Source organism: Amia ocellicauda, chromosome 1 (assembly GCF_036373705.1).
Source record: "Amia ocellicauda isolate fAmiCal2 chromosome 1, fAmiCal2.hap1, whole genome shotgun sequence".
Taxonomy (NCBI): Eukaryota; Metazoa; Chordata; class Actinopteri; order Amiiformes; family Amiidae; genus Amia; species Amia ocellicauda.
In genome coordinates, this window is record NC_089850.1 from 38,962,845 (window position 1) to 38,988,609 (window position 25,765).

Sequence of the window (25,765 nt, forward strand, 5' to 3'; positions counted from 1 at the left end):
TAAATGTTGGTGCTTTAACTTCTTAAAAAATATATTTCACTCCAAGTAGCCACCAACCATCAGCTATTGTATTCAGATATTAGCTAAATATCCTATTAATCTTGATAAAGAAAAAAAAATTCCATTATGTATCAAATTACTTGCTCGATAGGAATTCCCAATACGGTACATAGTTTGGGTAGGTAGCTGACAACTGGGCTGGAATGAAAACCAGTACACAGTGCTGGGAATCACTGCTTCAGTCTATATATCAACATTTATATCTTTATTGTATTGATAGATAGACGTATAATGTGGATTTTCAAAGGAGATTGAATATTAAGTGTTCATAAAGTTCTGCAATACTGATTTCACTCCTTGAATGCAAAAGGATAATTCTCGGCATATGCATGACACCAATTAGCTTTACAAAATGTGTTTAACATTTTCCAGCAGTGTTGCATCCATGGCATAGTTATCAAAAGCTAGAGGTGTCTCCAAAGTGTCTGATCAGCTGATTGACCAACCAATCTGAACCTGGCATGCCTCTGCCTTCTCATGCCAATCAATCAGCAAGGCAGAGCACCCCTGAGAGACCGCAACACAGCCCTGCAGTCAAGTCAGGGCAAGGCATCTAGCTGTCATGAGTCACAGCCACACTAGTGACTCCAGTAACTGTATGCAGCCTGAAGTCAATCTAATTTTAATAACATTTTGTTCGGTCTGTTTTTCCTAATCTGACATCCAAAACAGGGATCCTTTAAAACCAGTTGTGTGACACTTATTCAGGTCAACATTCACCTCTGAGAGAAAGAGACAAACACACAAACACACAAACAGACACACAGGTCTGTTTGTTTTATAACATTTATTATTAACTGAAATATTAAGAATGTTTTTTCAGTTTGTTTCCATTGTAATATTTTAGTTTTAATATCTTCTTGCCAGCTGCTGAGTTAATCTGCCAAAAAAAATTATATATATATATATATATAACAAAATGACAGCAGAATATCTTGCATTCATACACAAGCATATATACAAGTGTGCAGTTGAAGTTGCAGGCTAAAATTAGCAAAATCAGCATTTGGTAGAGTAGATAATATTCAGAAATAAATCTTTGTATGTGTATATGTCCGATACACATAAAGAAGGAAATAATCAGCACTTCAAAGGCAAAGAACATATTCAGTTAACGCACGTGTTCATGGCTACTTAACCAGACAATAGAAAAGACACTTACTTCTCCCACAGCTTTTCTGGATTAATCATATCCAACAGTTTCTAATGCAGATAGTAAAGATGGTTTGAGTTACTGAGATCGATAAGACATACCAGGGAATGTACACGTAGATTATGAAAACAATATATTACTATGGCAATATATATACTATAGCTGGAGTTATCCAGCTATAAAAGCTCTGCACAAGGAAAGCCACCACCAAAGGAAACTAAGGAATACTGGGATTTTGATTTGTGAATCTGATTGTTTTGCCACAATTTATATTATTTAAATATCCACCACATCAAATATTGTATAATAAAGGCTATTAGATGAGTCAGTTCCTACCTTGTTTATGTCCATATAAGTCCTGAAAACAAAAATAAAGTAAAATAAATATACAATTAATACTGGTTAGCTATTAAAGTAAGTACCAGAAGGGATAAGCAGGTGCACACAGTGACCAGATCCAAAGACTGCTTCTGTGCCTGCAGTACGCTCTTGCTAGGTTTGAGACCTGTTTGTCTGCAGATTGTGATGTGAAATTCACTGTCTCCTGTAGGGTTACTGTTTAGGAGATGTTGTACCTTTTCCTCTCCTTAGGGGTCTCTGCCTCAGTCAAGGATCTGAATGTATGTGGATCTTGTGGATGTCCTACATTACCCAATGCTTATAGACATAGCTTAATGAATGCATACCTCAATGTGTGGGTATAGTGATGGTCTCCACCAGCTGCCTAAGTGTTCTGGAGCAACAACCTTTAGTTTATTGAGATTTACTATAACACCAGGGATTGTACATGCCTTCATATGGTCCTGTTTATTGGCTGATTTACTTCTTACTTACAGAATATTAGTATGGATCTAATGCAGAAATCCTGAGTGGTCATCTTACCTCATAAGTATCATAGTGCGCTGGTTCTAGGTTAAAAAAAGAAAAGAAAACAAGAATGGTCTGTTAATGCTTAGTAAAGTGTGATTTGCATTTTTTCTTTTTAAAAATGTGGTATCACCATTCATCTCTCTGGTAATACCTCTCAGCTCTGGAACTAGCAATTGCTAAACTTGGCTACACAATGGATGTGACAAAAATAATCTATCACAATTAGAATTAAATCCAAGAGTTTACCGAGTACAGTACAGAGTGTATAGGTTTACGTCTCATTTTTCTTTTCCAAAACTGTAAGACACTAAATAATATTATTTTAGTTATTTCACAAGTCTTGTCATTTTAAACCATTACAAACATTTCTCAGTTTTCCACTCTAACCCAAACCAATAAGATTTTACATAGGTTAATATGATCTACAAATAAAGTTACGGCTCTTACCACTTTCAAAAAATGTAGCTGGAGTTGTCTGAAATGTAATTTGATTAGATTTATCATTAGAACCAAATACCACCTCCTATATTCAAGTTATGAATTATTTGCTTACAAAAATTATTGTCATTAAATTTCTGTTTACCTCATAATATACATAAAAAACAAAGCCTATATAGGCCATAGAAATCAATTTTCACACTTGCGAGAACAAACTATGTGCATAATGCAAATAATGGCAAATAATTCTGTAAAGTGCTCAGAGAGGCATATTTTCACTCTATTTTAATAGTCAAATGTGAATGACTCAGTCTCTATGAACAAATTTCTAATTGTATCTAGCTATTGGTTAATGTGAGAGGTATGGACATGATTGTTTCCAATTGACATTTTTTTTTTTCATTTGAGTTCTGTTATTTCTATCTGTTGATTTCTGTTTGAATGACAGTTACAGACAATGGCAATTCTAACTGAAATCAAGAAATGGAAGCAGATGTTTAATAATGTTACTATTAAATGTTAAAATCCTAACCCCCAAACTGTTTTATTTCTTATGTGCAAGTATATTAATAATAGAGTAGTAGTTTTAGAAGTTATAAAACTGCAAGTATCAGCTAATTTTCACAAAAGATGAGAGATTTCAACATGCTCATTATGGTCTTGTGATTTCTTACTGTTTACACAACAGTGAGTAACACAGAAATATTAACTCATGTTCTTACCCAATAGTCTGAATAAACAAACAAAACAAAGAACAAAACAACACAAAAAAACAGTAAAACGTTACTTAGTTAGAAAACATATTTATATATTACCACTCAGTTTGTATTACTTACGTTATCAAAACATCTTAAGTAATAAGTAAAAACAACTATTTTCTATTTTTGCAGTTTGTTTAATTAAAAAAATTATATTAATTATTTACACTCCCAAGTCCACTGATGAATTATAAATTGAATTACAAAATACAAAACTGTTTTATCAAAATAATGACTCTTATCCAAAAAAGGAACTGTGCAAGAAGTAATATCACTTTTTTCCAGTTCTTGTTTTTGCATTTTTCAATGTATTCTAATATTTAAGAGTAAATACTACTAAAAAAATATATATATATATCTTACCTGTATTTGTTCCAAGATTCTAAAAAAATATAATAGTAATTAGAATAATAATAATAAGAAGAACGCAGCGTAGACTGCAGTTATGTCTTTATAACGTGCCATGTGTTCAGGGATCCATTCAGACAACTCACTGGGTTAATTGAATGTGGTTTTGTCTTTATATACTAATACATATAAAACTGGTCATGGGCGAGTAGGGTATGGGAATCCTCACAACTCTCTAATTAAACTGAGTAAAGAATGATTTTCCCAGGCTTATACCTTGACAAACAGTAGAACCTACAATTCTGCATATAGATTGTGAATCTGAGCTAAGTGTCTCTTTTCAGCAGGTCACTAGAATGATTTCAATATTAGGCTAAATAATTGTCATTCCTGTATATAATGATAATTTATAAGTTTCAGAAAATGTCACCAGGAAAAATAAATACTTTGATAATCCAAGGTTAGATCATTTGTCAATGGTTAAGAAACTCTGTGGTAGTTCTTACCTCGGCATTATCAGAGTTGTCTTCTGGAGCTGCTCCCAGAGGAGATAAGAACAGTCATTTAATTCTCAAAACAGTCATATTTTCCTTTTTTCCTTTTCACGATATTGGTATCAGATATTGTTTCTTTTGTAATACCCCACAGTTCTGGAATTTACTATTTCTGAATCATCTTTCGTCAAATATTGTAAATTGTAAATTTTAACTTGTAAAATGTATTATTTTGAATTGCTATGTTTTATGTAAATTGAATTTATAATGATTGATGCCTTTACCGAACTGTATTCTTGCAATTTGTATTGCACTTATGTTGTAAGTCGCCCTGGATAAGGGCATCTGCCAAGAAATAACAATAATATTATTAATAATAATAATAATAATAATAATAATAATAATAATAATAATAAAATATCCTCTAAAGCACAGGATTGTATAATTTGACATCATTACTTCATCCTTTGCATTCATGTTTGTGATCATTATTTTCCACAGTAATAGATTTGATCAGCTGTAGTGGGTCTATACATATAGTTTGAACAGTACCTGGTTCATCTGTAGAGGAAGACTGAAACACAAACAGAACAAGAAATAAAACACTCAGGTTACAGCATCTCTCTCTTCGTAAAGAAATATTGATTAATATATAAACAAATGAGTGAATGTATGAATTAAAGTATGAATGAGGTTAATAAACTGTGGTGTAGTTAACTAATACCAGAGTCCTGATGAGTTGGAAACTCCAGTTCAACAACAACCTTTAGTTTCTTGAGACTTTCTTTAGAGCTCAGCAATCTAACACTGTTTCCTATGGCTCTGCCTATTGGGGGATTTACGTAATGTTGACAGAAGTGTAGAGTTAAATATGAGATAGACTGCAGTGACCCTGTGTATTGAACTTACCCCAGACCCCTCAGGGTCGTCTCCTGAACCTAGTTAAGAACAGGAAAGAACACAAGAACAGTCATCTTATTCTTAGTAAAGTCGTATTTTCCTTTTTGCTTTTTCAAAATATTGGGATCATCAGTTGCTTCTTTTGTAATACCCCACAGTTCTGGAACTCATAATTTCTGAATAATATTTAGCTAAATGCTAAACAGCAATTTCTGCACCTGCTCTGGGTAAATGCCAGTCACTGCTAGGTAAAGAAAATCCCCAAGCCAAAATACAGTGCCCTTGAACAAAGCTGTTCTCCTCCTCTAAAGCACAGGATTGTATCATTTGACATCATTATTTCTTCCTTTCCATTTATGTTTGTGATCATTATTTTCCACAGCAATATATTTAATCAGCTGTAGTGGGTCTATACATATAATTTGAACAGTACCTGCTACATCTGCAGAGGAAGACTGAAATAGAGAAACAGAACACACATTAAAATAGTCTGTTAATAGCACATCTCAATCTGCATAGAAACATTAATTAACAAATGAATGTATGAATGAATTGGTGGATGGATGAAAGAATGTATGAATTAATTAATTTATTAATTAAACCTACATGAAAATGAATTGCCATTTCTCTGTGAACTAAGGATTCATTTGTTTACGAGTTTGTTCATGTTAAAAAGAAGGAAAGGCTGAAAATTAAGAAGAAACATTAGTTTCTTGAGAATGTCTTTAGAGCTCAGCAGTCTAACACTGTTTCCTATGGCTCTGCCTATTGGGGGATTTACGTAATGTTGACAGAAGTGTAGAGTTAAATATGAGATAGACTGCAGTGACCCTGCGTGGTGTTCTTACCTCATCACTATTAGAGTAGTCTTCTGGAGATGCTTAAAAACAGGAGAGGAGATAAGAACAGTCATTTAATTTTTAATAAAGTTAGATTTTCATTTTTTCTATTTAAAAATATTGGTTTCAGACATTGTTTCTATTGTAATACTCCAGAATTCTGGAACTTATTATTGCTGAATTACCTTTAGGTAAATGTTAATCTTAGTTATTTTTGTACCTACTCTGTATAAGTGGCAGACAGGGCTTGGTAATGAAAAAACCCAAAACCAAAATACAGTGACCTTGAACAAAGCTGTTCCTCTAAAGCACAGGATTGTATCATTTGACATCAGTTTCATTCTTTCTATTCGTGTTTGTGATCATTATTTTCCACAGTAATAGATTTGATCAGCTGTAGTGGGTCTATACATATAGTTTGAACAGTACCTGGTTCATCTGCAGAGGAAGACTGAAACACAAACACATAACAAGAAATAAAACACTCAGGTTACAGAATCTCTCTCCACATAGAAACATGAATGAATACATCAACACATGAATGAATGAGCGAATGGGTGAATGATTGGGTGGATGGATGGGAGAATTAATGTATGAATTAATGAATTAATGAAACCTGTCTGAAAATGAATTGCCATTTCTCTATAAACTAATGATTCATGTGTTCATACATATATATCCTTGTTATAAAGAAAGAAAACCTGAAAATTATAAAAAATGTGCATTTTATTTTTAATTAGGGATACGGTTGAAGGTACAAATGGTCCAATGGTTACATTAAGCTAGTTTAGAGCATATTATTGGGAGTGAAAGTTAAGGTTAGGTCGCTTTTCCACTAATTTAACTGAACCATATTGACAGTTGTAAGGGCCTAGCTTGAAATTCTGGTGTTGGCTTGGTTTGGAGTTCAGGCTGCTGTGTCTTAAAATGGGGCAGGGAACCTACTGGTGATCAGCTATGAGTTATGGTGAAAATGTTCTCCTTCCTGCCCTATAATGCCACATTACAATTCGGTATAAAGATTGTGAATCTGAGTTAGGCTAAGTGTCTCCTATCAGCAGGTCACTATGATGATTCTGCTATTAGGCTAATTCATTGGCATACCTGTATGTAATGATATTTGGAAGTTTCAGAAAATGTCACCAGGAAAATAAATACATTGGAAATCCAAGGTTATATAGTTCGTCAGTTGTAAATGTTACTTAATCACACTGGTTAATAAACTGTGGTGTAGTTAACTAATACCAGAGTCCTGATGAGTTGGAAACTCCAGTTCAACAACAACCTTTAGTTTCTTGAGACTTTCTTTAGAGCTCAGCAATCTAACACTGTTTCCTATGGCTCTGCCTATTGGGGGATTTATGTAATGTTGACAGAAGTGTAGAGTTAAATATGAGATAGACTGCAGTGACCCTGTGTATTGAACTTACCCCAGACCCCTCAGGGTCGTCTCCTGAACCTAGTTAAGAACAGGAAAGAACACAAGAACAGTCATCTTATTCTTAGTAAAGTCGTATTTTCCTTTTTGCTTTTTCAAAATATTGGGATCATCAGTTGCTTCTTTTGTAATACCCCACAGTTCTGGAACTCATAATTTCTGAATAATATTTAGCTAAATGCTAAACAGCAATTTCTGCACCTGCTCTGGGTAAATGCCAGTCACTGCTAGGTAAAGAAAATCCCCAAGCCAAAATACAGTGCCCTTGAACAAAGCTGTTCTCCTCCTCTAAAGCACAGGATTGTATCATTTGACATCATTATTTCATCCTTTCCATTTATGTTTGTGATCATTATTTTCCACAGCAATATATTTAATCAGCTGTAGTGGGTCTATACATATAATTTGAACAGTACCTGCTACATCTGCAGAGGAAGACTGAAATAGAGAAACAGAACACACATTAAAATAGTCTGTTAATAGCACATCTCAATCTGCATAGAAACATTAATTAACAAATGAATGTATGAATGAATTGGTGGATGGATGAAAGAATGTATGAATTAATTAATTTATTAATTAAACCTACATGAAAATGAATTGCCATTTCTCTGTGAACTAAGGATTCATTTGTTTACGAGTTTGTTCATGTTAAAAAGAAGGAAAGGCTGAAAATTAAGAAGAAACATTAGTTTCTTGAGAATGTCTTTAGAGCTCAGCAGTCTAACACTGTTTCCTATGGCTCTGCCTATTGGGGGATTTACGTAATGTTGACAGAAGTGTAGAGTTAAATATGAGATAGACTGCAGTGACCCTGCGTGGTGTTCTTACCTCATCACTATTAGAGTAGTCTTCTGGAGATGCTTAAAAACAGGAGAGGAGATAAGAACAGTCATTTAATTTTTAATAAAGTTAGATTTTCATTTTTTCTATTTAAAAATATTGGTTTCAGACATTGTTTCTATTGTAATACTCCAGAATTCTGGAACTTATTATTGCTGAATTACCTTTAGGTAAATGTTAATCTTAGTTATTTTTGTACCTACTCTGTATAAGTGGCAGACAGGGCTTGGTAATGAAAAAACCCAAAACCAAAATACAGTGACCTTGAACAAAGCTGTTCCTCTAAAGCACAGGATTGTATCATTTGACATCAGTTTCATTCTTTCTATTCGTGTTTGTGATCATTATTTTCCACAGTAATAGATTTGATCAGCTGTAGTGGGTCTATACATATAGTTTGAACAGTACCTGGTTCATCTGCAGAGGAAGACTGAAACACAAACACATAACAAGAAATAAAACACTCAGGTTACAGAATCTCTCTCCACATAGAAACATGAATGAATACATCAACACATGAATGAATGAGCGAATGGGTGAATGATTGGGTGGATGGATGGGAGAATTAATGTATGAATTAATGAATTAATGAAACCTGTCTGAAAATGAATTGCCATTTCTCTATAAACTAATGATTCATGTGTTCATACATATATATCCTTGTTATAAAGAAAGAAAACCTGAAAATTATAAAAAATGTGCATTTTATTTTTAATTAGGGATACGGTTGAAGGTACAAATGGTCCAATGGTTACATTAAGCTAGTTTAGAGCATATTATTGGGAGTGAAAGTTAAGGTTAGGTCGCTTTTCCACTAATTTAACTGAACCATATTGACAGTTGTAAGGGCCTAGCTTGAAATTCTGGTGTTGGCTTGGTTTGGAGTTCAGGCTGCTGTGTCTTAAAATGGGGCAGGGAACCTACTGGTGATCAGCTATGAGTTATGGTGAAAATGTTCTCCTTCCTGCCCTATAATGCCACATTACAATTCGGTATAAAGATTGTGAATCTGAGTTAGGCTAAGTGTCTCCTATCAGCAGGTCACTATGATGATTCTGCTATTAGGCTAATTCATTGGCATACCTGTATGTAATGATATTTGGAAGTTTCAGAAAATGTCACCAGGAAAATAAATACATTGGAAATCCAAGGTTATATAGTTCGTCAGTTGTAAATGTTACTTAATCACACTGGTTAAGAAACTCTGGTGTAGTTCACTAATAGTGACCCAGAGTCCTGATGAGTTGGAAACTCCAGTTCAACAACAACCTTTAGTTTCTTGAGACTTTCTTTAGAGCTCAGCAATCTAACACTGTTTCCTATGGCTCTGCCTATTGGGGGATTTACGTAATGTTGACAGAAGTGTAGAGTTAAATATGAGATAGACTGCAGTGACCCTGTGTATTGAACTTACCCCAGACCCCTCAGGGTCGTCTCCTGAACCTAGTTAAGAACAGGAAAGAACACAAGAACAGTCATCTTATTCTTAGTAAAGTCGTATTTTCCTTTTTGCTTTTTCAAAATATTGGGATCATCAGTTGCTTCTTTTGTAATACCCCACAGTTCTGGAACTCATAATTTCTGAATAATATTTAGCTAAATGCTAAACAGCAATTTCTGCACCTGCTCTGGGTAAATGCCAGTCACTGCTAGGTAAAGAAAATCCCCAAGCCAAAATACAGTGCCCTTGAACAAAGCTGTTCTCCTCCTCTAAAGCACAGGATTGTATCATTTGACATCATTATTTCATCCTTTCCATTTATGTTTGTGATCATTATTTTCCACAGCAATATATTTAATCAGCTGTAGTGGGTCTATACATATAATTTGAACAGTACCTGCTACATCTGCAGAGGAAGACTGAAATAGAGAAACAGAACACACATTAAAATAGTCTGTTAATAGCACATCTCAATCTGCATAGAAACATTAATTAACAAATGAATGTATGAATGAATTGGTGGATGGATGAAAGAATGTATGAATTAATTAATTTATTAATTAAACCTACATGAAAATGAATTGCCATTTCTCTGTGAACTAAGGATTCATTTGTTTACGAGTTTGTTCATGTTAAAAAGAAGGAAAGGCTGAAAATTAAGAAGAAACATTAGTTTCTTGAGAATGTCTTTAGAGCTCAGCAGTCTAACACTGTTTCCTATGGCTCTGCCTATTGGGGGATTTACGTAATGTTGACAGAAGTGTAGAGTTAAATATGAGATAGACTGCAGTGACCCTGCGTGGTGTTCTTACCTCATCACTATTAGAGTAGTCTTCTGGAGATGCTTAAAAACAGGAGAGGAGATAAGAACAGTCATTTAATTTTTAATAAAGTTAGATTTTCATTTTTTCTATTTAAAAATATTGGTTTCAGACATTGTTTCTATTGTAATACTCCAGAATTCTGGAACTTATTATTGCTGAATTACCTTTAGGTAAATGTTAATCTTAGTTATTTTTGTACCTACTCTGTATAAGTGGCAGACAGGGCTTGGTAATGAAAAAACCCAAAACCAAAATACAGTGACCTTGAACAAAGCTGTTCCTCTAAAGCACAGGATTGTATCATTTGACATCAGTTTCATTCTTTCTATTCGTGTTTGTGATCATTATTTTCCACAGTAATAGATTTGATCAGCTGTAGTGGGTCTATACATATAGTTTGAACAGTACCTGGTTCATCTGCAGAGGAAGACTGAAACACAAACACATAACAAGAAATAAAACACTCAGGTTACAGAATCTCTCTCCACATAGAAACATGAATGAATACATCAACACATGAATGAATGAGCGAATGGGTGAATGATTGGGTGGATGGATGGGAGAATTAATGTATGAATTAATGAATTAATGAAACCTGTCTGAAAATGAATTGCCATTTCTCTATAAACTAATGATTCATGTGTTCATACATATATATCCTTGTTATAAAGAAAGAAAACCTGAAAATTATAAAAAATGTGCATTTTATTTTTAATTAGGGATACGGTTGAAGGTACAAATGGTCCAATGGTTACATTAAGCTAGTTTAGAGCATATTATTGGGAGTGAAAGTTAAGGTTAGGTCGCTTTTCCACTAATTTAACTGAACCATATTGACAGTTGTAAGGGCCTAGCTTGAAATTCTGGTGTTGGCTTGGTTTGGAGTTCAGGCTGCTGTGTCTTAAAATGGGGCAGGGAACCTACTGGTGATCAGCTATGAGTTATGGTGAAAATGTTCTCCTTCCTGCCCTATAATGCCACATTACAATTCGGTATAAAGATTGTGAATCTGAGTTAGGCTAAGTGTCTCCTATCAGCAGGTCACTATGATGATTCTGCTATTAGGCTAATTCATTGGCATACCTGTATGTAATGATATTTGGAAGTTTCAGAAAATGTCACCAGGAAAATAAATACATTGGAAATCCAAGGTTATATAGTTCGTCAGTTGTAAATGTTACTTAATCACACTGGTTAAGAAACTCTGGTGTAGTTCACTAATAGTGACCCAGAGTCCTGATGAGTTGGAAACTCCAGTTCAACAACAACCTTTAGTTTCTTGAGACTTTCTTTAGAGCTCAGCAATCTAACACTGTTTCCTATGGCTCTGCCTATTGGGGGATTTACGTAATGTTGACAGAAGTGTAGAGTTAAATATGAGATAGACTGCAGTGACCCTGTGTATTGAACTTACCCCAGACCCCTCAGGGTCGTCTCCTGAACCTAGTTAAGAACAGGAAAGAACACAAGAACAGTCATCTTATTCTTAGTAAAGTCGTATTTTCCTTTTTGCTTTTTCAAAATATTGGGATCATCAGTTGCTTCTTTTGTAATACCCCACAGTTCTGGAACTCATAATTTCTGAATAATATTTAGCTAAATGCTAAACAGCAATTTCTGCACCTGCTCTGGGTAAATGCCAGTCACTGCTAGGTAAAGAAAATCCCCAAGCCAAAATACAGTGCCCTTGAACAAAGCTGTTCTCCTCCTCTAAAGCACAGGATTGTATCATTTGACATCATTATTTCATCCTTTCCATTTATGTTTGTGATCATTATTTTCCACAGCAATATATTTAATCAGCTGTAGTGGGTCTATACATATAATTTGAACAGTACCTGCTACATCTGCAGAGGAAGACTGAAATAGAGAAACAGAACACACATTAAAATAGTCTGTTAATAGCACATCTCAATCTGCATAGAAACATTAATTAACAAATGAATGTATGAATGAATTGGTGGATGGATGAAAGAATGTATGAATTAATTAATTTATTAATTAAACCTACATGAAAATGAATTGCCATTTCTCTGTGAACTAAGGATTCATTTGTTTACGAGTTTGTTCATGTTAAAAAGAAGGAAAGGCTGAAAATTAAGAAGAAACATTAGTTTCTTGAGAATGTCTTTAGAGCTCAGCAGTCTAACACTGTTTCCTATGGCTCTGCCTATTGGGGGATTTACGTAATGTTGACAGAAGTGTAGAGTTAAATATGAGATAGACTGCAGTGACCCTGCGTGGTGTTCTTACCTCATCACTATTAGAGTAGTCTTCTGGAGATGCTTAAAAACAGGAGAGGAGATAAGAACAGTCATTTAATTTTTAATAAAGTTAGATTTTCATTTTTTCTATTTAAAAATATTGGTTTCAGACATTGTTTCTATTGTAATACTCCAGAATTCTGGAACTTATTATTGCTGAATTACCTTTAGGTAAATGTTAATCTTAGTTATTTTTGTACCTACTCTGTATAAGTGGCAGACAGGGCTTGGTAATGAAAAAACCCAAAACCAAAATACAGTGACCTTGAACAAAGCTGTTCCTCTAAAGCACAGGATTGTATCATTTGACATCAGTTTCATTCTTTCTATTCGTGTTTGTGATCATTATTTTCCACAGTAATAGATTTGATCAGCTGTAGTGGGTCTATACATATAGTTTGAACAGTACCTGGTTCATCTGCAGAGGAAGACTGAAACACAAACACATAACAAGAAATAAAACACTCAGGTTACAGAATCTCTCTCCACATAGAAACATGAATGAATACATCAACACATGAATGAATGAGCGAATGGGTGAATGATTGGGTGGATGGATGGGAGAATTAATGTATGAATTAATGAATTAATGAAACCTGTCTGAAAATGAATTGCCATTTCTCTATAAACTAATGATTCATGTGTTCATACATATATATCCTTGTTATAAAGAAAGAAAACCTGAAAATTATAAAAAATGTGCATTTTATTTTTAATTAGGGATACGGTTGAAGGTACAAATGGTCCAATGGTTACATTAAGCTAGTTTAGAGCATATTATTGGGAGTGAAAGTTAAGGTTAGGTCGCTTTTCCACTAATTTAACTGAACCATATTGACAGTTGTAAGGGCCTAGCTTGAAATTCTGGTGTTGGCTTGGTTTGGAGTTCAGGCTGCTGTGTCTTAAAATGGGGCAGGGAACCTACTGGTGATCAGCTATGAGTTATGGTGAAAATGTTCTCCTTCCTGCCCTATAATGCCACATTACAATTCGGTATAAAGATTGTGAATCTGAGTTAGGCTAAGTGTCTCCTATCAGCAGGTCACTATGATGATTCTGCTATTAGGCTAATTCATTGGCATACCTGTATGTAATGATATTTGGAAGTTTCAGAAAATGTCACCAGGAAAATAAATACATTGGAAATCCAAGGTTATATAGTTCGTCAGTTGTAAATGTTACTTAATCACACTGGTTAAGAAACTCTGGTGTAGTTCACTAATAGTGACCCAGAGTCCTGATGAGTTGGAAACTCCAGTTCAACAACAACCTTTAGTTTCTTGAGACTTTCTTTAGAGCTCAGCAATCTAACACTGTTTCCTATGGCTCTGCCTATTGGGGGATTTACGTAATGTTGACAGAAGTGTAGAGTTAAATATGAGATAGACTGCAGTGACCCTGTGTATTGAACTTACCCCAGACCCCTCAGGGTCGTCTCCTGAACCTAGTTAAGAACAGGAAAGAACACAAGAACAGTCATCTTATTCTTAGTAAAGTCGTATTTTCCTTTTTGCTTTTTCAAAATATTGGGATCATCAGTTGCTTCTTTTGTAATACCCCACAGTTCTGGAACTCATAATTTCTGAATAATATTTAGCTAAATGCTAAACAGCAATTTCTGCACCTGCTCTGGGTAAATGCCAGTCACTGCTAGGTAAAGAAAATCCCCAAGCCAAAATACAGTGCCCTTGAACAAAGCTGTTCTCCTCCTCTAAAGCACAGGATTGTATCATTTGACATCATTATTTCATCCTTTCCATTTATGTTTGTGATCATTATTTTCCACAGCAATATATTTAATCAGCTGTAGTGGGTCTATACATATAATTTGAACAGTACCTGCTACATCTGCAGAGGAAGACTGAAATAGAGAAACAGAACACACATTAAAATAGTCTGTTAATAGCACATCTCAATCTGCATAGAAACATTAATTAACAAATGAATGTATGAATGAATTGGTGGATGGATGAAAGAATGTATGAATTAATTAATTTATTAATTAAACCTACATGAAAATGAATTGCCATTTCTCTGTGAACTAAGGATTCATTTGTTTACGAGTTTGTTCATGTTAAAAAGAAGGAAAGGCTGAAAATTAAGAAGAAACATTAGTTTCTTGAGAATGTCTTTAGAGCTCAGCAGTCTAACACTGTTTCCTATGGCTCTGCCTATTGGGGGATTTACGTAATGTTGACAGAAGTGTAGAGTTAAATATGAGATAGACTGCAGTGACCCTGCGTGGTGTTCTTACCTCATCACTATTAGAGTAGTCTTCTGGAGATGCTTAAAAACAGGAGAGGAGATAAGAACAGTCATTTAATTTTTAATAAAGTTAGATTTTCATTTTTTCTATTTAAAAATATTGGTTTCAGACATTGTTTCTATTGTAATACTCCAGAATTCTGGAACTTATTATTGCTGAATTACCTTTAGGTAAATGTTAATCTTAGTTATTTTTGTACCTACTCTGTATAAGTGGCAGACAGGGCTTGGTAATGAAAAAACCCAAAACCAAAATACAGTGACCTTGAACAAAGCTGTTCCTCTAAAGCACAGGATTGTATCATTTGACATCAGTTTCATTCTTTCTATTCGTGTTTGTGATCATTATTTTCCACAGTAATAGATTTGATCAGCTGTAGTGGGTCTATACATATAGTTTGAACAGTACCTGGTTCATCTGCAGAGGAAGACTGAAACACAAACACATAACAAGAAATAAAACACTCAGGTTACAGAATCTCTCTCCACATAGAAACATGAATGAATACATCAACACATGAATGAATGAGCGAATGGGTGAATGATTGGGTGGATGGATGGGAGAATTAATGTATGAATTAATGAATTAATGAAACCTGTCTGAAAATGAATTGCCATTTCTCTATAAACTAATGATTCATGTGTTCATACATATATATCCTTGTTATAAAGAAAGAAAACCTGAAAATTATAAAAAATGTGCATTTTATTTTTAATTAGGGATACGGTTGAAGGTACAAATGGTCCAATGGTTACATTAAGCTAGTTTAGAGCATATTATTGGGAGTGAAAGTTAAGGTTAGGTCGCTTTTCCACTAATTTAACTGAACCATATTGACAGTTGTAAGGGCCTAGCTTGAAATTCTGGTGTTGGCTTGGTTTGGAGTTCAGGCTGCTGTGTCTTAAAATGGGGCAGGGAACCTACTGGTGATCAGCTATGAGTTATGGTGAAAATGTTCTCCTTCCTGCCCTATAATGCCACATTACAATTCGGTATAAAGATTGTGAATCTGAGTTAGGCTAAGTGTCTCCTATCAGCAGGTCACTATGATGATTCTGCTATTAGGCTAATTCATTGGCATACCTGTATGTAATGATATTTGGAAGTTTCAGAAAATGTCACCAGGAAAATAAATACATTGGAAATCCAAGGTTATATAGTTCGTCAGTTGTAAATGTTACTTAATCACACTGGTTAAGAAACTCTGGTGTAGTTCACTAATAGTGACCCAGAGTCCTGATGAGTTGGAAACTCCAGTTCAACAACAACCTTTAGTTTCTTGAGACTTTCTTTAGAGCTCAGCAATCTAACACTGTTTCCTATGGCTCTGCCTATTGGGGGATTTACGTAATGTTGACAGAAGTGTAGAGTTAAATATGAGATAGACTGCAGTGACCCTGTGTATTGAACTTACCCCAGACCCCTCAGGGTCGTCTCCTGAACCTAGTTAAGAACAGGAAAGAACACAAGAACAGTCATCTTATTCTTAGTAAAGTCGTATTTTCCTTTTTGCTTTTTCAAAATATTGGGATCATCAGTTGCTTCTTTTGTAATACCCCACAGTTCTGGAACTCATAATTTCTGAATAATATTTAGCTAAATGCTAAACAGCAATTTCTGCACCTGCTCTGGGTAAATGCCAGTCACTGCTAGGTAAAGAAAATCCCCAAGCCAAAATACAGTGCCCTTGAACAAAGCTGTTCTCCTCCTCTAAAGCACAGGATTGTATCATTTGACATCATTATTTCATCCTTTCCATTTATGTTTGTGATCATTATTTTCCACAGCAATATATTTAATCAGCTGTAGTGGGTCTATACATATAATTTGAACAGTACCTGCTACATCTGCAGAGGAAGACTGAAATAGAGAAACAGAACACACATTAAAATAGTCTGTTAATAGCACATCTCAATCTGCATAGAAACATTAATTAACAAATGAATGTATGAATGAATTGGTGGATGGATGAAAGAATGTATGAATTAATTAATTTATTAATTAAACCTACATGAAAATGAATTGCCATTTCTCTGTGAACTAAGGATTCATTTGTTTACGAGTTTGTTCATGTTAAAAAGAAGGAAAGGCTGAAAATTAAGAAGAAACATTAGTTTCTTGAGAATGTCTTTAGAGCTCAGCAGTCTAACACTGTTTCCTATGGCTCTGCCTATTGGGGGATTTACGTAATGTTGACAGAAGTGTAGAGTTAAATATGAGATAGACTGCAGTGACCCTGCGTGGTGTTCTTACCTCATCACTATTAGAGTAGTCTTCTGGAGATGCTTAAAAACAGGAGAGGAGATAAGAACAGTCATTTAATTTTTAATAAAGTTAGATTTTCATTTTTTCTATTTAAAAATATTGGTTTCAGACATTGTTTCTATTGTAATACTCCAGAATTCTGGAACTTATTATTGCTGAATTACCTTTAGGTAAATGTTAATCTTAGTTATTTTTGTACCTACTCTGTATAAGTGGCAGACAGGGCTTGGTAATGAAAAAACCCAAAACCAAAATACAGTGACCTTGAACAAAGCTGTTCCTCTAAAGCACAGGATTGTATCATTTGACATCAGTTTCATTCTTTCTATTCGTGTTTGTGATCATTATTTTCCACAGTAATAGATTTGATCAGCTGTAGTGGGTCTATACATATAGTTTGAACAGTACCTGGTTCATCTGCAGAGGAAGACTGAAACACAAACACATAACAAGAAATAAAACACTCAGGTTACAGAATCTCTCTCCACATAGAAACATGAATGAATACATCAACACATGAATGAATGAGCGAATGGGTGAATGATTGGGTGGATGGATGGGAGAATTAATGTATGAATTAATGAATTAATGAAACCTGTCTGAAAATGAATTGCCATTTCTCTATAAACTAATGATTCATGTGTTCATACATATATATCCTTGTTATAAAGAAAGAAAACCTGAAAATTATAAAAAATGTGCATTTTATTTTTAATTAGGGATACGGTTGAAGGTACAAATGGTCCAATGGTTACATTAAGCTAGTTTAGAGCATATTATTGGGAGTGAAAGTTAAGGTTAGGTCGCTTTTCCACTAATTTAACTGAACCATATTGACAGTTGTAAGGGCCTAGCTTGAAATTCTGGTGTTGGCTTGGTTTGGAGTTCAGGCTGCTGTGTCTTAAAATGGGGCAGGGAACCTACTGGTGATCAGCTATGAGTTATGGTGAAAATGTTCTCCTTCCTGCCCTATAATGCCACATTACAATTCGGTATAAAGATTGTGAATCTGAGTTAGGCTAAGTGTCTCCTATCAGCAGGTCACTATGATGATTCTGCTATTAGGCTAATTCATTGGCATACCTGTATGTAATGATATTTGGAAGTTTCAGAAAATGTCACCAGGAAAATAAATACATTGGAAATCCAAGGTTATATAGTTCGTCAGTTGTAAATGTTACTTAATCACACTGGTTAAGAAACTCTGGTGTAGTTCACTAATAGTGACCCAGAGTCCTGATGAGTTGGAAACTCCAGTTCAACAACAACCTTTAGTTTCTTGAGACTTTCTTTAGAGCTCAGCAATCTAACACTGTTTCCTATGGCTCTGCCTATTGGGGGATTTACGTAATGTTGACAGAAGTGTAGAGTTAAATATGAGATAGACTGCAGTGACCCTGTGTATTGAACTTACCCCAGACCCCTCAGGGTCGTCTCCTGAACCTAGTTAAGAACAGGAAAGAACACAAGAACAGTCATCTTATTCTTAGTAAAGTCGTATTTTCCTTTTTGCTTTTTCAAAATATTGGGATCATCAGTTGCTTCTTTTGTAATACCCCACAGTTCTGGAACTCATAATTTCTGAATAATATTTAGCTAAATGCTAAACAGCAATTTCTGCACCTGCTCTGGGTAAATGCCAGTCACTGCTAGGTAAAGAAAATCCCCAAGCCAAAATACAGTGCCCTTGAACAAAGCTGTTCTCCTCCTCTAAAGCACAGGATTGTATCATTTGACATCATTATTTCATCCTTTCCATTTATGTTTGTGATCATTATTTTCCACAGCAATATATTTAATCAGCTGTAGTGGGTCTATACATATAATTTGAACAGTACCTGCTACATCTGCAGAGGAAGACTGAAATAGAGAAACAGAACACACATTAAAATAGTCTGTTAATAGCACATCTCAATCTGCATAGAAACATTAATTAACAAATGAATGTATGAATGAATTGGTGGATGGATGAAAGAATGTATGAATTAATTAATTTATTAATTAAACCTACATGAAAATGAATTGCCATTTCTCTGTGAACTAAGGATTCATTTGTTTACGAGTTTGTTCATGTTAAAAAGAAGGAAAGGCTGAAAATTAAGAAGAAACATTAGTTTCTTGAGAATGTCTTTAGAGCTCAGCAGTCTAACACTGTTTCCTATGGCTCTGCCTATTGGGGGATTTACGTAATGTTGACAGAAGTGTAGAGTTAAATATGAGATAGACTGCAGTGACCCTGCGTGGTGTTCTTACCTCATCACTATTAGATTCTTGTATGAAAACTGCTTAGAAACAGGAGAGATAAGATCATTAATTTAATGATTAATAAAGTTAGATTTTTATTTAATTGTTTTCAAAATATTGGTATCTGCCATTGTTTCTTTTGTAATAACCCACAGTTCTGGAACTTCCCCACAGTCTTTAGCTCAATGCTACACGGGCAGGGGTGTAAAATAACAAAATAAAAATATTTAGTTTCTGTACTTGAGAACGTTTTTTGAGTATTTGTACTCAACTTATGTATTAATAATTTGTGCCTACATTTAGTTTTACCCCACTACAATTATAAATAATTATCTTTCTTTCTCTGTCAGGGTTGCCAGATTGGGGTAAAATCCCCAATGTGTGGGGAAAATCAAAGCCATGGGGGAAAAAAATAGGGGGAAAGGTTTCATGGGGGATTGTATGAGGGGAAATATTTTTCAGATACGGGGATTCAGATTGAAATGTGGGATTTCTGTAACATTTTATTCATATTATTCCTACTTTCTACTAGCGATGCAGTTTTAACTAGTTTTAACCAGTCATTTTAGATGTGTATGTGCATAAACGATATGCAGACCTTTGCTATTCTGCGCAGTATCTGCACGGTTTCTTGACAGTCTCAGAAGGCCATTGGCTAAATTGGTCGAAGTCTCCGCAGAATAGCGAAAGTGCGTGAATGTGCGCAATATTTGTCGATTGCGTCCTCACGTCATCCTCATTTCGACCAATCACACTCTCACAAAACCCCGCGGTTTTTTTGCGCCTGATCAGTGACTGTAACTGTTAACGATAGGCAACTGATTGAATTTAAATCATATTACCTTATTACGCCGTTTCTTGGACCCAGTGCATATGTATTGATCAGTCGTACACAACCACACTAGGTGTGCCCACAATGATCTTGCATTGTGCTGCTGATTGGTGCCGTGATGCTGTAGCTTAGTGAGCAGAAGGACGAGACTAGAAATGATCTGTAATGTTTTGACATAAATTACAAATGTCAACAAAAACAACATCTCGACACAATACACCAAAAAATGGCAGGCAGAACCGTAATTGAAAGATACGTAATATTTAAATCAGATTTTTAATTGAAATGTGTTGAACATGAACCCTACAGATTATACACCTACATTTTGAGCTTTATTATTTGATGTAAGGTACTATTAGGCAGCGGGCGGACGTGGAAAATGTATTATCATGTGTAAAATATAAAATGTCTTATTTGTTGTTATATGAAACGTATTTTTAAAAAAAACACGACCACAATATATTTTTGTCGGGTTGTCCCATAACCAGCGCGGAGATGACCGAACATATCTTTGCAAAGCCTGGTTAAGATTTACATATTGAATCGTTTTGCATTGGCAGCTGCATTTATTCTCACATTTTATCCGTGCAAGGTATACGCAACCGGTTTTAACCTTGCAGAGCGAGCGGTTCTGTATTTTCTGTTGGATAATGTAATGCTTTCATCAACAACGTCTGTTTTTGAGCATTCACAATTGGTTTGTGAAGGAGATTAGCCTACACTGTCGCTAATTTGGTTCATCTGTCCGACTTTAACCGTCTCATAAAATTAATCTGAAACACATTTTTCTGAAGTGCTTGTCCCGTTTCAGAAATGAATGTTTCAAGCTGGCACTGTTGATTAGATTAAAAGCTTGTGGCGTTAACCTAGTTGAAATAGTTGGCATTTCGAACTGAAAATATTATATAAATGACACATTTTATTCGATTACTTTGGTCGATAATCTGATTTGCCAAGACGTCTTATGTTTATAGTCTGTTTACTGAATTCAAAATGAAGGACATTTCCAGATCTGTGCCTAAATACAATTTTTTCGAGGAACAGATACAATCGAGGAACAGTAAAAATACCTTTTTAAAGAAAATGTTGGATTAAAACAACACCTTTAAATGCACATTCACATTATTGCTAAAATTACAATATTTAATTTTCCTTTTGGTACTTAAGTACACTTAAATGTTTTTGATAGAGTATTTTTTACTTTTACTCAAGTATAACTTACGACTACTATTTACACAACTGCTGCTGGGTTATGAAAATGCCCAAACCAAAATAATACAGTGCCCCTGAACAAAGCTGTTCTCATCCTCAAAGCACAGGATTGTATCATTTGACATCATTGCTTCATCCTTTCCATTTATGCTTGTAATCATTATTTTCCACAGTAATTCCACAGCAGATCTGATCTGCTGCAAAGGGTCAACAGACATAGTTTGAACAGTACCTGGTAGATCCACAGCAGACTGAAACAGAAACACAGAAAAAAAAATATAACACTGGTTATTGCATCTCTCTCTCCACATAGAAACATTAAGGGAAAAATACATTAACAAAATATTTAATGAATTAAGTAAACCTATATGAAAATGAACTGCAGTTTGTCTATGAACTGATTCTTGTTTTGTAAGTTACGTTTTTCATGTTATAAACGGGACATCTGTAAATTACAAATATATTGCAAGAAAATGTTTCAGAAAATGTCACCAGGAAAATACAGTGAGGGAAAAAAGTATTTGATCCCCTGCTGATTTTGTATGTTTGCCCAATGACGAAGAAATGATCAGTCTATAATTTTAATGGTAGGTGTATTTTAACAATGAGAGACAGAATAACAACAACAAAATCCAGAAAAACGCATTTCAAAAAAGTTATAAATTGATTTGCATGTTAATGAGGGAAATAAGTATTTGACCCCTTCGAATTAGTACTTGGTGGCAAAACCCTTGTTGGCAATCACAGAGGTCAGATGTTTCTTGTAGTTGGCCACCAGGTTTGCACACATCTCAGGAGGGATTTTGTCCCACTCCTCTTTGCAGATCCTTTCCAAGTCATTAAGGTTTCGAGGATGACGTTTGGCAACTCGAACCTTCAGCTCCCTCCACAGATTTTCTATGGGATTAAGGTCTGGAGGCTGGCTAGGCCACTCCAGGACCTTAATGTGCTTCTTCTTGAGCCACTCCTTTGTTGCCTTGGCTGTGTGTTTTGGGTCATTGTCATGCTGGAATACCCATCCACGACCCATTTTCAATGCCCTGGCTGAGAGAAGGAGGTTCTCACCCAAGATTTGACGGTACATGGCCCCGTCCATTGTCCCTTTGATGCGGTGCAGTTGTCCTGTCCCCTTAGCAGAAAAACACCCCCAAAGCATAATGTTTCCACCTCCATGTTTGACAGTGGGGATGGTGTTCTTGGGGTCATTCCTCCTCCTCCAAACATGGCGATTTGAGTTGATGCCAAAGAGCTCGATTTTGGTCTCATCTGACCACAACACTTTCACCCAGTTCTCCTGTGAATCATTCAGATGTTCATTGGCAAACTTCAGACGGGCCTGTACATGTGCTTTCTTGAGCAGGGGGACCTTGCGGGCGCTGCAGGATTTCAGTCCTTCACGGCGTAGTGTGTTACCAATTGTTTTCTTGGTGACTATGGTCCCAGCTGCCTTGAGATCATTAACAAGATCCTCCCGTGTAGTTCTGGGCTGATTCCTCACCGTTCTCATGATCATTGAAACTCCACGAGGTGAGATCTTGCATGGAGCCCCAGACCGAGGGAGACTGACAGTGATTTTGTGTTTCTTCCATTTGTGAATAATTGCACCAACTGTTGTCACCTTCTCACCAAGCTGCTTGGCGATGGTCTTATAGCCCATTCCAGCCTTGTGTAGGTCTACAATCTTGTCCCTGACATCCTTGGACAGCTCTTTGGTCTTGGCCATGGTGGAGAGTTTGGAATCTGATTGATTGATTGCTTCTATGGACAGGTGTCTTTTATACAGGTAACGAGCTGAGATTAGGAGCACTCCCTTTAAGAGAGTGCTCCTAATCTCAGCTCGTTACCTGTATAAAAGACACCTGGGAGCCAGAAATCTTGCTGATTGATAGGGGATCAAATACTTATTTCCCTCATTAACATGCAAATCAATGTATAACTTTTTTGAAATGCGTTTTTCTGGACTGTTTTTTGTTGTTATTTTGTCTCTCACTGTTAAAATACACCTACCATTAAAATTATAGACTGATCATTTCTTCGTCATTGGGCAAACATACAAAATCAGCAGGGGATCAAATACTTTTTTCCCTCACTGTAAATACATTGGAAATCCAAGGTTATATAGTTCGTCAGTTGTAAATGTTACTTAATCACACTGGTTAAGAAACTCTGGTGTAGTTCACTAATAGTGACCCAGAGTCCTGATGAGTTGGAAACTCCAGTTCAACAACAACCTTTAGTTTCTTGAGACTTTCTTTAGAGCTCAGCAGTCTAACACTGTTTCCTATGGCTCTGCCTATTGGGGGATTTACGTAATGTTGACAGAAGTGTAGAGTTAAATATGAGATAGACTGCAGTGACCCTGTGTATTGAACTTACCCCAGACCCCTCAGGGTCGTCTCCTGAACCTAGTTAAGAACAGGAAAGAACACAAGAACAGTCATCTTATTCTTAGTAAAGTCGTATTTTCCTTTTTGCTTTTTCAAAATATTGGGATCATCAGTTGCTTCTTTTGTAATACCCCACAGTTCTGGAACTCATAATTTCTGAATAATATTTAGCTAAATGCTAAACAGCAATTTCTGCACCTGCTCTGGGTAAATGCCAGTCACTGCTAGGTAAAGAAAATCCCCAAGCCAAAATACAGTGCCCTTGAACAAAGCTGTTCTCCTCCTCTAAAGCACAGGATTGTATCATTTGACATCATTATTTCATCCTTTCCATTTATGTTTGTGATCATTATTTTCCACAGCAATATATTTAATCAACTGTAGTGGGTCTATACATATAGTTTGAACAGTACCTTGGTCATCCTGAATGGGAAACTGAAACAGAAAAACAAAACAAGAAATAAAACACTGGTTATAGCATCTCTCTCTGCATAGAGACATTAATTAATAACAACATTCATTAATTAAACCTATATGAAAATTAATAGTAATTTTTGTATGAAATGAAGATTCACGTGTTTAAGAGTTTTTTCATGTTAAGAAAGGAAATCAGAGAATTATAAAAACATTCCCAAATGAATTAATTAATTAATTCATACAACCTTTAAGAATATTCAAAATAAAGGTCTACAACACCAGTGCTCTTATTTGCTCCCCTGTAGAAATTAACATGGTATATGATACATACAGATAACTCTGTATCTATTTTTCCATTTAAGGGCACATAATGCCTCTGATTTAAATTAATGGAATTGAATGCTGGCTTCACTCTAAAACTCCAAACTTTGATAATTTACTGTTATGCATATGTTAGAAAAAATATCAACTTACTGCAGCAGCATTTCTTGAGAACACAGCTAGGAAAGCCAAAAGGCTGAATGATGTAGTCCACAGCATTGTAGCAAGTTTCTTAATGACCTGTAGTTGTGTTTAGCAAGCAGCTTTATCCCTTTAAATATGCCTGAAAGCAGGGTTTATTAGCTGAAACACAATGTAATCCTAACCAAACAGGTTATCAAAACAAATTTCATGAAGTAATTCCACCCTCCCATGACAGATCACATTGAGGTGTGTTGATAACAGGTTACCAGTGAGTGATGTATAGGAACAGGTGGGGAGTACATTGTATCATAAAGTCCAATAATAAGCATTTTAAGTCCTACATGGGACCATATAGATAGCTGAGAGTTTTGAGAATTCCAGGTAGGACTAATGTCTGATCTCAGCCAACTGAAAGCAGTTAAACTTGGACACTTAGTAGTCCGTAGATATGAAAACTAGAAGAAACGGGGGGAACAAATTTCCCAGACTTAGAGGTTCGTAGGAAAGCCGGAGCCGATCCCAGCAGGCATAGGGCGCAAGGCATGAATACAGCCAGTCCTTCGCTGTCAAAGTATTCATGAGGATCCTAAACTGTACTGAGTGGTGAATCCAGTTAAACTATTGCTGTACCCTTTCATCAAACACACCATTTAACTTACCTACAAGCTATCAACATACTTCCATGCAGTCTGTACATTACTTTAAACCCTACATCATGTACACTGCCTTTAAAGCTCATACAAGGACACAGTACCTTTTAAGAGACAAAAAAATCCAGATTGTTTCTTAAGGTGTGATGTCTAGGCCTAATGGATTGACAAACAAATAGCTGTCACACTACACACTAGGACATTTTCGTCACACCACAGGCCTTGTTTTTCTATTTCTGGTTCCAAATGGGCACCTGTAAGGCCACCTATATCATCTCATGACCTTGAATCTGTTTACATTTTTACATCTTTTTATTTATTTATTTATTTGTATAAATGACATTTTACAAATAGTTT

General features: G+C 35.4%; 1 protein-coding gene and 1 long non-coding RNA gene across 4 annotated transcripts; both read right to left on the reverse strand.

The window, feature by feature from the left end:
* Positions 1 to 828: 828 nt before the first annotated feature.
* LOC136749702 (uncharacterized) lies at positions 829 to 3,269 on the reverse strand. Its single transcript, XR_010816781.1, has 6 exons — positions 3,244 to 3,269; positions 2,531 to 2,558; positions 2,096 to 2,121; positions 1,550 to 1,571; positions 1,223 to 1,263; positions 829 to 940 (listed from the first exon to the last, which is right to left on the reverse strand). It is a non-coding gene; the product is annotated as an uncharacterized LOC136749702 (long non-coding RNA).
* A 308-nt stretch (positions 3,270 to 3,577) lies between these two features.
* On the reverse strand, positions 3,578 to 24,897 carry LOC136749709 (sericin-2-like). Of its 3 annotated transcripts, none has more exons than XM_066704202.1 (34): positions 24,768 to 24,897; positions 24,290 to 24,311; positions 23,866 to 23,894; positions 21,722 to 21,740; positions 19,455 to 19,486; positions 19,040 to 19,061; positions 18,616 to 18,644; positions 17,610 to 17,631; positions 17,190 to 17,221; positions 16,775 to 16,796; positions 16,351 to 16,379; positions 15,345 to 15,366; positions 14,925 to 14,956; positions 14,510 to 14,531; positions 14,086 to 14,114; positions 13,080 to 13,101; positions 12,660 to 12,691; positions 12,245 to 12,266; positions 11,821 to 11,849; positions 10,815 to 10,836; positions 10,395 to 10,426; positions 9,980 to 10,001; positions 9,556 to 9,584; positions 8,550 to 8,571; positions 8,130 to 8,161; positions 7,715 to 7,736; positions 7,291 to 7,319; positions 6,290 to 6,311; positions 5,870 to 5,901; positions 5,455 to 5,476; positions 5,031 to 5,059; positions 4,674 to 4,695; positions 4,134 to 4,162; positions 3,578 to 3,661 (listed from the first exon to the last, which is right to left on the reverse strand). In XM_066704202.1, the coding sequence occupies exons 1-34, from the start codon at positions 24,831 to 24,833 to the stop codon at positions 3,593 to 3,595; spliced, it is 969 nt and encodes a 322-aa protein (XP_066560299.1). In that variant the 5' UTR covers positions 24,834 to 24,897; the 3' UTR covers positions 3,578 to 3,592. The 3 variants fall into 3 exon arrangements, with proteins under 3 accessions (XP_066560299.1, XP_066560308.1, XP_066560318.1); XM_066704211.1 differs by having other exon boundaries at positions 19,455 to 19,483; positions 24,768 to 24,896; XM_066704221.1 differs by lacking the exons at positions 19,455 to 19,486; positions 21,722 to 21,740.
* Between the last annotated feature and the right edge of the window lie 868 nt (positions 24,898 to 25,765).

What these genes read in the sequence shown, in the direction of transcription:
- LOC136749709 (XM_066704202.1), bottom strand. Translation starts at nt 24,833, where the DNA reads ATGCTGTGGACTACATCATTCAGCCTTTTGGCTTTCCTAGCTGTGTTC. An exon ending in TTCCTCTGCAGATGTAGCAG is followed by an intron (nt 5,060 to 5,454) that starts GTACTGTTCAAA and finishes GTTCTTAACTAG; the next exon opens with GTTCAGGAGACGACCCTGAG. An exon ending in ACGACCCTGAGGGGTCTGGG is followed by an intron (nt 4,696 to 5,030) that starts GTAAGTTCAATA and finishes TTTGTGTTTCAG; the next exon opens with TCTTCCTCTACAGATGAACC.